A 13,327-nucleotide genomic window follows, 5' to 3' on the forward strand; every position below is an offset into this window, starting at 1 on the left:
TGTAACAGGTCAGCCTAACTGGATAAAGAAAACGCTGGCCCTCAACTAGGAAACTAACTGCTTTTTTTCCCTCTTCCCTAACCTTAAGTTGCTTCCATCCTCTGGTAGACACCACAGCAGCAGCCTCTGCCTGCCCCGCCTCCGAGGCGGCCTCAAGCCTGGCAGGGCCCGTCGCGCCCGAAGCCTCGGGGGGCACCGCCCGCCCGGGGTTTGGGTCACTCCCGCCCGGGGTTTGGGTCACTCCCGCCCGGGGTTTGGGTCACTCCCGCCCAGGTTTGGGTCACTCCCGCCCGGGGTTTGGGTCACTCCCGCCCGGGGCGGAGCAGGGGCGGGCCGGGGGCGGAGCGGGAGCGGGGGCGGAGCGCCGGGGGGGGTGGTGGGAGCGAGGGTGGAGCGCGGAGCGCAGTCCCGTCATGTCCAAGCACGTGTTTCTCACAGGACCCCCAGGTAATGGGGGCGGGAGGAACCCGGGGAGCAGGGCAGGGGCGGTGGCGCGGCTGAGGGGATGCTCTGGGACACGGCCTGGCCTGGCTGGGCCTGACTTGGCTTGGCCCAGCCCAGCCCAGCCCAGCCCAGCCCTCCCCTCCCCTCCCCTCCGTCCTGCGCGGTGCCGGCGGGGCTGTGAGGCGCTTAGAGCCCGGGGAAGGCAGCTGCTGCTGGGCCCCGGCACCGGCCCGGGCTCCGAGGAAGCCCCGGGAGCGCCTCCAGCTGCAGCTGGGCCCGGCCCTGCCCGAGGTTCCGCGGCTGCAGGCCCGGAGCTCCCCCCCTCCCCCGTGTCGAGGTCAGAGCTGTTGCACTAATTATTTTTTTCCTAATGAAATGCCACTTTACGTCTCCATCCAGTCTTCCAAGGCACGTACTTTTCCAGGCGCTGCTGCTTTGTCCCAGGCTTCTGCCCTGGAGTTCAGTGTTGGGGGAAAAAAAACCACCTCCTGGACAACTTCAGTATAAACTGCTTCAGTATAATCTTGCTTCAGTATAAACTGCAGCGATTAATAATTTCCGAGAGCTCATCCTTGCTGTAACTTAATTGTAGTGATTTAGCACTTCCCCGCCTCAGTGAAGTGCAGGTGTAGGTAATAATTGGTGTCCCAGATGGGCAGGCCTTGATTGGAGCAGGGGAGTAATGTGTCATGGTAAGAGAATCTGATTATTGCGGAGGCCGAGTGGGACATAGTATGAGGGTCAAACTCTATGGTTGATAAAGAAATTAACCAGTTATTATGATTGCAGAGCTTTCCTTTGTGGTGTGGGAGTAAAGCAGTGGGCCGAGTTCTTCTTTTTGTGAAGCTCTTGCAGGTGCCTGTCTTGACTGGAATTAGTTTTAAATGCTGCTGCTAGGCTGAGATAGGAATACATTCCACCCACTTCACACTGACTTTCCGTCCACTTGAATAAAGGCAGCCTTTCAGGAGATGGAGAGGTTAGGGCTGCTTAGGTCTTCTCTCTCTTCATTTATCTGAAATTGAATGTACTGTTTTGTTTAGCTAAGTGTGTAACTTCAAGCTTTCTTAAACTTAGTTTGTATCACTCTAGCTTTGTTTGGCAGTTTACTGAATGAATCTAAACAAATTAGAGATAGCAAATCCACTTAGTAAAATTAGTATAAATTCACTTACAAGAGACGAGGCCTTGAAAAGATGTTAGATACTGAGGGTGCCACATTTGTCATTTTTTTGTTGTTCAACTGCCAGGAAGCTCTCTTCTTCAAATTTGAAAAGTTTGCTGAAGGGTTTGACTAGTTGCCTTTGAAGCCACAGAGTATTTTGTCATTGGTATTGACTGTTAGGAAAGCAGTTCCTATATCTGCTTAAAGTCTAAAGTAGAAATTTGGTGTGTTCATGTTGAGATGATTTCTGTTGGCATCTTTAGGCATCTCACATTTGGTCTGTGCTCCTCATCTCCAGGAATGTGAAGGTTTATTTTGCAGGATTATTTTCTATCATCTGAAGTTTTTAGAGCAGTGATTAAAAAAGAAGTGGTGGCACTAAATTTCATGAGAGGCAATAAAGGTGAGTTTAAAAGGAGATTGTTGAGGGATGTACTTGTACAATGACAAAGGAGAAAAACTGTAAGGCTGTGTGGAACATTGTCCATGTTCACATTGTAAAAGGTACGTCAGACTGTGCAAGGATATCTCCTTGTGGCGAGAGTTTTAAGGACCTGTGTTAGGGTAAGAAAATGAATTATAGGGTCAGAAGATAATTCATGGAAAAAGGGACTTGAAGAGGTTTAAAGGAGTATCAGCTGCGAGGCCAGACCAGGTTGCCTAAGGCTTTACCCAGTCATGTCTTGAAAACCTTAAAGTATGTGAAGACTGCACAGCCTCTCTGGGCAGCCTGTTTCATGGCTTCATTGGCTTCACAGTAAAGAAGCTTTTCTCTGTAACTAGTCAAAATGTCTCTTGATTCAGTTACCAGAAGAAACATTTTTCTGTTGTTGGGACTATGACTTGGTTGAGTGCTTCTGATTTCTAGGACGTCAGTGGAAGTAGCTTGTCCTTTGTGCCAGTTAGGCATCTGGTAATAGCAGTCAGCTTTGACCTTTTGATCTAAAAAGGGGGTGAAGTTAGCTCTGTTCTTAAAAGTAGTGAATATCAGTGGTAGAAAGGGAGATTCATCAGTCAGTCTTCCAGCAAGCTTGGATATTGGTTTTGTATCACATATGTACCTGCCTTGTAGTAAGCTTTGAGGCCTGCTCATGCATCATCTAAGCTAACAAATTCATGGGTAGCTTGGGATATTTGTACCACTCTGTTGTGACTTCTTAAAGACTAATAAAACTTTACAGTGTCAGTACAGGATGAACTTCAAAAGATGCTTCTGTTCTTTCCTACCATTTAGAAAAAGTAATTTGCAAACTTCAAAAGTAATCAATGTTCCCACTGAACTGAATCATTACTGTGGCATTTAAAAAATGGGCTTTTAGTGCAGAAGATTAATGCTGTGTTCTTTTTTTCCCTTCTTTATTTTTAGGGGTTGGAAAGACTACTTTGATCCAGAAAGTCACTCAAGCTCTAAAATCCTCAGGTGTTCCCATTGATGGATTTTACACACAGGAAGTTAGAGAAGGTGGCAGGAGAACAGGATTTGATGTTGTCACTCTGTCTGGAAACCGAGGACCTTTATCTAGAGTCAGGTACTGAAGTTTTAATAACTATAAGCAGCTTATTGTTTTATGCGTCTGCTCCAGTCCTTTGGCATGTTAAATGCTCTTTCTTAAGGTGATTTCCAGCACACATGGCTTTCATGGTCAAGTTCTTGCTTGGTTTTTGTGTCCTGGCTGATACCTATATTGTATATGTAGGCAGTGTCTCTGTTGCACAGTGAAATATTGAAAATGTGCTAGGCAGGGGTGTTCTCCCTTACTGGCTATTTTACACCAGATAAAGAGGAAGTACTGCTGAGCCTTTTGCTGTGAGACCAAGTCCCTTTGGGATACAGTTAAGTAGCTTATTGTGGGCAGGGAGGAAGATTTTTGTGTTTCCACTAGCTGATTTATGGAGACAGAAGTGGAAAATGAAATTGCATATAGCATTGTTTTAAAGAACATTTGACTGGTCCACAAAACTTGCCTGTGAATTTTAAGAAAAAAAGGGTTTCAGAGCCCCAGAGGAGGGCCTCTGAAGTGCAGAGTGCCTCTCATTCTCTCCTGATTCACTAGACTTAGATTTTCATACTTAGTGCAAAACTTAGTCTATGTCCAGTGTGACTTTAGCACCTCAATCACACAGAGTTGATGTGATGAAATAATTTGCATTCTGCTAATAATGGAGGTTCACCTAGCACAGTGTGGTACAGCACATGCAAACTGAGTATTTTTCCAAGGTTTTGCAGCCCATGCTGAGATGATACTGCTGTGATGCTGTCTGTAGTGTCACATTACAAAATTCAAAGATCTGAACTGCAGGCATGAGTTTTGATTTCAGTGTAAATATGCCTGCTGACTTTTAAGTGCAATTGTCCTTCCATACACTGTTGAAATTTGAGCTTGCCTAGTTGTGAAGGATGCATATGGTATATTTATTATCTGACAGCAAGCTATCTGCAGTAGGACTTACTGCATGGTTTAGAATTTCTTTGCCTTCCTTTTAAAGAAGAGTTAAGGGGGTTTGATTTATTTGGATAACTTCTTTTAAATTCACTTGAAATGACTGCAGTGAATTCTCACTAAACTCAGTACTTAGAAGGAATTGTGTATCTCTTTTTCAGCCCCAGTTCTGATTCTTCTGCTTCAAGACGTGAATACCGGGTTGGACAATATGTTGTAGACCTTGTTTCATTTGAGCAGTTGGTTCTACCTATGCTGAGAAATGTGAGTATTCTATGAAAGCTGCTGATAAATGTATGCTTTATGATAATCAGTGTTATTGGAAGGCCCTTCTACAGAGCTAGATTTTGATATTAATTAATAGCCTGTTTCTTGGGTATTGCTGGTTCTGATTGACTTCAGGGTTAGGAAGCTGGGGGGGCAAATCTGGCTTGTTCTCTTATCGTTATTGTGGTATTGGAGAGATTGCAGTCATGTAAGCAGGACCTCCTTGGCCTGAGGAGGCAGCAGGAAGGAAGCTTCTTTCTATGCCACTGTCTCACACTGGAAAGCAAACAAAACACACTAGTGGCTTACCATGGAAAACTGGATGGAATCAGTGGGTCCAAAAAAAGTACTTTTGCTGCTGCTCTTCTTTCTTTTTCCCCGTCGTCTTCTGATTCCCATCTTCTTACAGTAGAAGCATTTGTTTCTTGAATCCAGTGGGTAGAATACCACTGTATAAATACCTGCAGATGGATAAGAGCAGCCTGATTATTTGGGATTTAGCCTGCTGCACAAGGAGTGCTCTGGCTGTGATAAGACTTTCCACACAATCTTTTTCCTATCCTTTCGCTAATATTCTGTCACTACCTTTTTTCTTCTCCTTCCTCTCTCTCACTCCAACCTTTCCCCTCTCCAAAATTAAACAAAAACAGATCTTATTTTGGCAATAACATGCCACAAACAGTGTGCAGCAGCTGCTGAACTGCACTACTAAAAAAATCCTGTTGTGATTTTTCTACACTGCCAAAGCTCAAGGGGACAAGGAAGAAGGGATTTTTTTGGTGAACTTAGAACAAAAAAAACCAAAGAGGTGCAAGGAGCAAAAATAAGATCAAGGATCTGATTCTTGTTTTTGTCAAAGAGCATTGAAGTCTGAGAGTAGGGAAGCAAGGATGTTGGGCAAGGGAGAAAGAAAATAATAATAAAATGGGACAACTTTTATATGTTAAATTTCACTGTAACCATATTTATGATGTTAGTAAATAGAAAGATAGTTTAATAAAAAATACTTCATGAGGCCAGTGCTGTACTTGGAATCCATTTACCACTGAATTAAGATGAAATCCAGGAGAGATCTTCCTAGAAAAGTGCTAGCAGTGTTGAATTTTTTCCATACTTACACAGCTTTCTGCAACTACAAGAAAGTGAAGAACTGGGGTCAGCAGAGTCGCACAGTGCATGTGCTGCTTATCAGTTTTGTGGGAATGTGGTCGCACATGAAGATGGCCCAAAATGGAAGAGGAGAGGGGGGAAGATCAGAGAACTGAAACAAGGCGAGACAAATGAAGAGTGAGGGCAGGAGAGTCATAGGTATGTTCTAGTTTGATGAGAGAGCAGCACAGAATGGGCACGTGCCCATTTAGACTTGAGGACAGATTCAGCTCTTAAGGCTTTGTTCACTCCACTGAGAATGGAATAGATCCTGCAGTGGAAAATCTCTCTGGTTCTGCAAACTTTATCAGGCAGGACTGAGTTTTTTCAGGTTTTTTTCAAAGCAAAATACTCTCTTCCTCAATATGTGACCTAGTGACTAGTATTGGCTTTTTGGCTCACTGATCTATGAAAGGATTTTAGATAAAACAGCTACTCAGTAGGGACTTAGCTTGAAAGGATTTTAGCATGCATGTTATGCAGTTCTTTCACTTTCCCAGAAGCAAATACTTTGCCTTCACAAGGGAAGATATTTCAATTTTTCTTTTTTATTTTTTTAGTTTTTGTATAATATGGCTTGTATTGGTATGTATTCATGGATCTGTAATGGTTTTGAATTGAGTTGATTTTCTCCTCACTTCTATAAATAATGGAGTACCGTTCTCAGTCACTTTTACCAAAATAGGGTAGGCAGTGCAGTTGAAGAGTTCCTCTGCTTTGTGAGCTTCCTTTTCCTCAGTAGCAGTCACGCTTTTCTTCTCCTGGACTTCCCTGCAGCTCTAACAGCCTGCAGCACGGCACTGTTTGGCACAATACTTCATGAAAAAGCAAACAAACCACAAATGTGGTTAACTGTGTCTCTCCTACTATCCAGTGGCTAGGACTATAAAGTAAGGTATATCTCAATATATATCTAATGTGAGAGAGGTTTGCAAATGGCTTGGTTGTTATCCAGACAACTTTGAAGAAAGCCAGTAGCTCTGAGTGAAATGCTCCATCATTGCAAACTACAAGAGGAGAAACTTCCAAATATAGATTTAATGGAAGTCGTCTTTTTTTAGATAGCTGTTTTGTGTGACTACTGATTACATAATTAAATGTAATCACTAAATGCATAATTCAGTGAGAAGAGTAAAGTTTTAAAAAATTGCTGACCCTCAGAATGATTGAGAGCTGCTCGTAGGCAAAGTGCAGTTCTTAATTGTAAAGTAGCTCATATGGGACCATGATGAGAATTCCGCTTTAAAGGAAATCTGGTATCATGGATATTTCCTATTGCAGTTGGTATTTATACTGTTTCCATCCTACTAAAAATCTGTCCTAAAAGAGAAATTGTAGATTTATAAGTCTGTCATTTACCAGCAGTAGCTTTGGCTTCCCACTTTCCCCAGTATTACAGTTGAATTTATTTCTTTTGGAGGTATTTCTTCTGTCAGCATAGAAATTTGCTTGTTCTTGTTCTGTTGCTTGTTCGAAGTTTTGCTGTTTACAGTCCCTTGATGCACTTTTCCACAGGTAAACCATGGTGGTGATACAGAGAAAAGAATTTGTGTCATAGATGAGATTGGTAAAATGGAACTCTTCAGCCAGGCTTTTATTCAAGCTGTTCGTCAAACGCTGGCTGGCTCAGGGACTGTGGTGCTTGGAACTATTCCAATACCTAAGGGAAAGCCACTGGATCTTGTTGAAGAAATAAGAAGTAGGAAAGATGTTAAAGTGTTCAATGTGAGTAATATTTAATATCCTTAAAGAGCCTTCTGTTCTAGGTTACTGGTTTATATTTGGCTTGGTTTAAAAACTGTTACTGCCAATTGATAGCTGTGGGCAGCTTGCATGAAATAAGTTTTTTAGTTTTTTTCCATTTTATTCTTAATGGGCAGGTGTTCACCTTATTAAAAAAATCCCATTTGGCACTTATTGTAGCAGTCTCACACAGCTGGTTTTGCTTGTGAGGGGCTGCAGAAGTAATGCTGTAGTTGTTTTAAAAGGTTTCTTTGCTGTAGTATTATTGCTGTATAGGTATTCATTATTTCTAAGAGTTAAATCTTTTAAAGTACAGTCAGATTTTTAAGCTTTTTTGTTTTTTTCCAGACTGGCTTGCAGAAATTATGCCAGTAGTTGTGTTCAAGAAAAAAAAAAAGGAAAAAAGGCAGCAGTAGAGTTTTCAGGAATGATAGGAATGATTTATAGAAGAAAGACAGTTGTAAATGGAGTGTACTTTCTCTGGAGTCATTGAACCAGTTTTGGAATTCATTATGTTACTTTTATGTACATAATTTTCAGAATATTAGGGCCTCAAAGTACATTTCTGATCAGGGCGGTTCTCATAAACTTACCACAGCAAAGCATAGCCTGTTCCTAGGAGTGCATGTGTGAGGTTTCCTTAACATGAGTAAGTGTCCTTGATGCTTCACAAAAAGAAACTAAAGGCACCTCTCACTCCTTTGATTTATGTTGTTTCCTATTCAAAGCTGACTTTAAAAACTGCAGTTTTCAAAGTTCCTCAGCTTTCCTTTAATTGAGGGTCCCATCATCATCTTCAATTTCTGTTTTTATATTAAATGCTGATTTAATTATATGCTAAAGCAACTGTAGGAGCAAAGACAAGAGATTATTCCTTTCCTTGTATAAGCATCCAACTCCCTCCATTCCTTTCAGAGATAAACCTCCAGGTTTTTCCACTACCAAGCTGATGTGTGTTCATAGTCAGGCTGTTCACAGAGATGCACATAAATGTAAATTTTGTATGAATTGCTTTACACCGGTAGGACTGGGGAAGAGGGGTTGGAAAAGCCTTGCTGAAAGTAGCAGTCATTCGGTGCTTAGGCTGCAGTCATGGCAGGACAGTGGTGCGTGCGTTTGGTCCTCCCAGAAGAGCAAACGGGGCTAGAAAACCTTTTGAGGTTTCTACTGTCTCTTTTTATCAGGTGATACTCAGAGGGCATGGGCTACTCAGCCCTGGGTTTTCAGCTGTATCAGTCAGCTGATATGTCTTTCTCTCAAGCACTGACTGCAGCTAGCAAAAGTCTTTCTGTAAATTTCAATGGAGCAGTGTTTTCTCTAGCTAAAAGATCTTTACTAAAACAATGACCCATCCTGTTCACACTGCTGAGATTAGGACATGCGGGTTTCTTTAATTAAATAGATCTCTCTGGTGAATCCATTAACCAAAAGCATGGATGTGAGATGTGTGACAGACTGCAGTCATTCCCAGGTGTCACAGACCTGCTAAGCTGAAGTCTTGTGCAGGAGAGCATCTGTCTCTCTTGCTCCAGTGACATACTACACGCTCTTTCCCAGCTGGTTAAAATGTGTCCGTGAGCAGGAACAGAACCTGCCCATGGGGAGTCAGAGGTTTTAGTAGCTGAAGTGAATACTGGGTCACCAGCTGCGTTCTTCAAGGGCTGTGGCATGGGGAAACCTGGAGTGTCCAAATAGCTCACAGTCAGTAATTTCTTAACTCACTTGTATGGTGCCTGGAAGTGTACAGAAGTAGGTGGCTACCTTCCAAAAGTATTCTGCCCGCTTTGTCACTTAATGTGGCGTTAGGCTGCATTCAGATAGCTCATCTCAGTTTTTTCATCCTGCTCCTCGTGTCACAAGGACAGTGCTGATGAGAGAGCAGCTGTTTGGGGTTTTACAGTCCCTTCTGTCTTGAAAGCATATTTTGTTTGTGTAAATGGGCCCAGATGCCCTAAAAGCATTTGGTCCCAAATGTTTAATTTATATGTTTAGGGCGCTTAGTGATAGGAGCTCTGATATTTAACACATTTGTTGCCCAGTTCCATTTTGCTGAGAGCTAAACCTTCCAGTTAAACCACAGAGGCTCTTTTTGCACTGCCTGCGTCTGTGTAGTTTTGCAGACATGGTGGCATGAATAGGATCAGGTTATCCTTAGCAGCTGGCAGATACTAATTTTCTCCCATTTTCCCATCTATTCATTTTGCTTGCATGAAACCCACTAGTGAAGTGTGGTTGCATATGACTATTAAGAAAGAAAATAGTTAAATGGATAGGAAGGAAAAAAGGTTCCATTTGAACAGATTGTACACGAGTGGTTTCCTTGACGGTATCTTTAAGTTAGGGGAAGAAAGCTTTTGTACTCCGTAGTTGCCTGCTTGGAGTCTAATTTCCTCCAAATTACATAAATGCTTAATATAAGCAGCATCTACAGTTATTTTCAACTCTTTTCTAAAAACATACCCATCTGTTTGTACATTCAGTGCAGATACTGGGAGATTTGTTCTCCCTGGGAAAGCTGCCTGCACAGAATGTCTCCAGATCTTAAGAGGAGACTTATATCTATCAAGCAGCCTTTGTAAAACAGTTTTGAAAATTTCCCAGCACTTGGCACTTTCTCTCTGCTGCTCTCACTGGACTTCTGGCATATAGGTATGGAAAAAGGATAGATAAAATGTAGTATTGTTTTTGTTGGCTGTGAGAGAGTGGGAAGAGCTATTAAATGTGCAGAAGGTCCTTTGAAAGTCAGGATATCAGTACACTTGCTGCGAGATTTAGAGTTTGGCTCATCTGTGCTGTGTGTTGTTTACCTTGGGGTCCCAATAGCCTTACTGAGGAGCATTCTTTGTTGTCTTGCTTTGTTTTTGTGGGGTTTTGTGTTTATCTTATAAAGCTTGGACTGGTTCTCAGTGACATTTTCAGGTAGATCTTCCTTTTCATTACTCTCCCCCCCCCCCCTTTTTTTTTCAATGTCACATTTTCATTAGTCCTATGTTGATCTGCTGTCTTGAATTCAGTGAGACCACTGTCTGTAGGTTTTACAGTGTTCGTTTACAGCACTTGGATAGGATGTGTGTGGCTGTAAATAGTGGTAGGCTCCTAGGGCCAAATTCCTCAGATAGAACTGTCACCTATTTAACAACAACAACAACAATAATAATAGTAATACTTTCTCCTGTTCATTATTGACTGTAGTACTGGAACAGATATAAACTCTCGTGCTCACATCTTAAATGGAGATATAGGGAGTGCTATGGAACCTTGCTGGTAGGGAGTTTTATGCTGTGCATGGTGTTGTCTCTTTGTCAAACAGCTTTTCTACGACTTTGTATGAATGCTCTTACTTATTTTTTTGGCTCATGTGTCTTTGATTTCTTCCTGCCCTCTCTGCAGGGATCTGAACAGTGGGGAAAATTTCTCAGACTTTTTAAAATGAAGCTTTTGCTGATGCTTCACAGTTGCTTGTTACCCCTTTACAGCTGCAGTCATCTCCCCAGGTTTTGTTTGAGTGAGTAATGCATGGCACTGTGGGTCACAGGGCTCCGGATCAGGACCCAGTCTGTCAGGAAGGGATAATTTACACACACGCAGCCCCCCAGCTCTGTGCCCCTGGGAGCTGAGCTGACTAGCAAGCACCAGCACTTGTTTGGCAGTTTACAGTCATCTGTACGTACTGGAATGCAGATGAACCCAGCAAAAGACAGGACACCGGACTACATGGATTTTCACATATTCTGGACTTAAAGCCCAGCATTCCCATGGATTGGTCAGCCAAAGGCGTATCTCAGTGTGCTGCAGAACACCCAGCTGTCTCAAGTAGTCTTATTTCTTTTCCAAGGTGTTTCTCTCCTGTAGCAATAAGGTTTCTCAGAATACAGAGTTATGCTGCTAAGCCTGTTTTAACTTTTTTTTCTTTGCAGATGTTTTTGACTAGATCTGTCATCTTAATAAATACAACTCTTTCAAGTAATGAAGGCATAAGGACTCTATAGTAGGAAAGTTAAATTTGGTAGTTGAAAAGGATTTTTAGTAATGACAAAAGTGCATGCTGGTTCTTTGAGTGATTCTTGTTAGTTACTCAAGCCTTGAATAATGCTGCAAAATACCATGGGTAATTAAATCAAAAAGATCACTAAATATTCAGTTGCAGCTTTTGTGGGTTTAGTATACTGTGTTCTCAGAAGCAGAAGAAGGCAGGTGATTGACACTCAACATTCCTGCACTGAAAAAGAAGTGCATTGGAATTTCTGCTTTGATTGTTTTTGAAGTAAACACTGGTGTAGAAGCTATTAACGAAATTACATCATTTTAATTTCTCTTTCTCTAGGTTAGTAAGGAAAACAGAAACAGCATTTTGCAAGACATCTTGGCAGCTGTGGAATCCTGCAGAAAATGAAGACCTTTTGTGTCCTGTAAACACTAAAGCTTTTATTTCAACAAAACATTACAACATTTTGTGGATGGTTTAGAGTCTGTCCTTCCTGCTTTAACCCCCTGGAGGCTTTACTGGAGCCTTCAGGGTAAAGCAGGGTAAAGCTGGTAATACTCTAAAATGGGAAAATGAGATAACAGGATTGTAATTTATTCAGTTCACTGAATTAAAAAAATTGAACAGATGTGTAGCTAACATCCAGTTCTAATATGGGTGTTTGGAAGTTAAGTGGTCAACTCTGATCCAAGTTACCTCACGTGAAAAAAATTAACTGTAAAATCTGTTTGAGATCGTAGTCTTTCTGAGTGTGTTTGGACTGTTCTGCCTAGAGATCAATTCAGTATCTGGAATACAGGCCTGGTGCAACAGAACAGAACCCTGTCAAAAATGATATGAGTCCTGTCTGGTTTATGTAGGACTATTGTTGGTGACCCAGCTTAGGTGTGTCCAAGTGTGTTTTAGCATGGGTGCTGACAAATCAGCAAGTAGAGGGAATAAGCAGATGTGCTCTCTCTTCCTACCCCCCGGCAACCCTGTCTGCAGTTGCAGTATAAGAAGGGTTATCCAGAATTTCAAGTAAACTTCCTGTAGTCACGAGTGACATTTACAGAATTCCATTTTGGGAGGACAAAATAGCCAAGTCTACCCTCTCTTACATGGCCCAGGCACTAATCAATAAGAGGACTGCATTTGGAATTCATTTTCAGTTTTCTGATGACAATCATGTCCCACACCCCCTTACAAATAATATATATATAAATCTTCAAATCCATGAAGTTCATCAAATCTTGCGTTTTTCATGTTGAATTTGTTAAAGTCATGATCAACTTAAAACTGCATTTGTCTATATTCATATTACAGTCTCTTATGTTTATTGATACTTATGTTTGGGTTTTTTCCTTATTCAATTCTGTACATGCTTAATGGTGAAATAAGTGTTTGAGAGTATTAGACAATGTGTTTCCCTGTGAGGAGTGCAGATGTGTTCAGCAAAAGTGCTGCCAGTTAATCAGCTTTGCATGTTGTGAAAACAGAATTCCCTCCCAGGTGCACACTGTTCATTGTAAAACTTATGGTCATCTCTGGCTGAAGAACGTTGTTAAAAATTCAGTTGTTTCTTAACTTGTTTGTGTTCAGTTCAATGACTGTTAAAATGAGCAAACTATTTAAAGGCATCTTCAAGTATTATTTTGTTGATTTATTTCTGTAAAGCTGACACCCAGAGTTGTATAGGGCTAGATGGGGACAGGTATTTTCACACATGCTCTGCAAACATCTGGGAGAATATATGGAATGTCCTTTTTCTTTCCTGTACTCAGAACAAGGATCTGGTACAAGCATTGCACCTCCACAGGTGGTAGGAGACGCATGCCATGTTAAAGGATGTCATGGGCTCATTCCCTGACTGCCCTGTTAGGACTACCCTTCAGCCCAAATCCATTTGGATGGTAGTGCTGTCTTCATCAGAAGACAGTATTTGGGAAAAAGAGAACTGCTCTTAGGGTCTCCGCTTGAGAATGTACAGCTCCTGGCTGCTTTTTGCAAAATAAGGTTGTGCCCTAAAGACACACTAACCCCTTAATTACTTCAGGCGTTTTACTCAGACAAAACACCTTTTTAGATGTGGAGGACTTGGGACCAAAGTAAACTTTTTCAGGGCTGTGTGCCATAGGTTTTTGAACAGAAACC

At 41.8% G+C, this 13,327-nt stretch overlaps 1 protein-coding gene across 2 annotated transcripts; it reads left to right on the forward strand.

Annotated features, from left to right (window-relative positions):
• The first annotated feature begins 336 nt into the window (after positions 1-336).
• Positions 337-12,826, forward strand: NTPCR (nucleoside-triphosphatase, cancer-related). Of its 2 annotated transcripts, XM_039568372.1 has the most exons (5): positions 337-447; positions 2,976-3,138; positions 4,212-4,314; positions 6,982-7,191; positions 11,534-12,826. In XM_039568372.1, the coding sequence occupies exons 1-5, from the start codon at positions 414-416 to the stop codon at positions 11,600-11,602; spliced, it is 579 nt and encodes a 192-aa protein (XP_039424306.1). In that variant the 5' UTR covers positions 337-413; the 3' UTR covers positions 11,603-12,826. The 2 variants fall into 2 exon arrangements, with proteins under 2 accessions (XP_039424306.1, XP_039424307.1); XM_039568373.1 differs by lacking the exon at positions 6,982-7,191 and having other exon boundaries at positions 369-447.
• Positions 12,827-13,327: the final 501 nt, after the last annotated feature.

This window comes from Corvus cornix, chromosome 3 (genome assembly GCF_000738735.6).
Source record: "Corvus cornix cornix isolate S_Up_H32 chromosome 3, ASM73873v5, whole genome shotgun sequence".
Taxonomy (NCBI): Eukaryota; Metazoa; Chordata; class Aves; order Passeriformes; family Corvidae; genus Corvus; species Corvus cornix.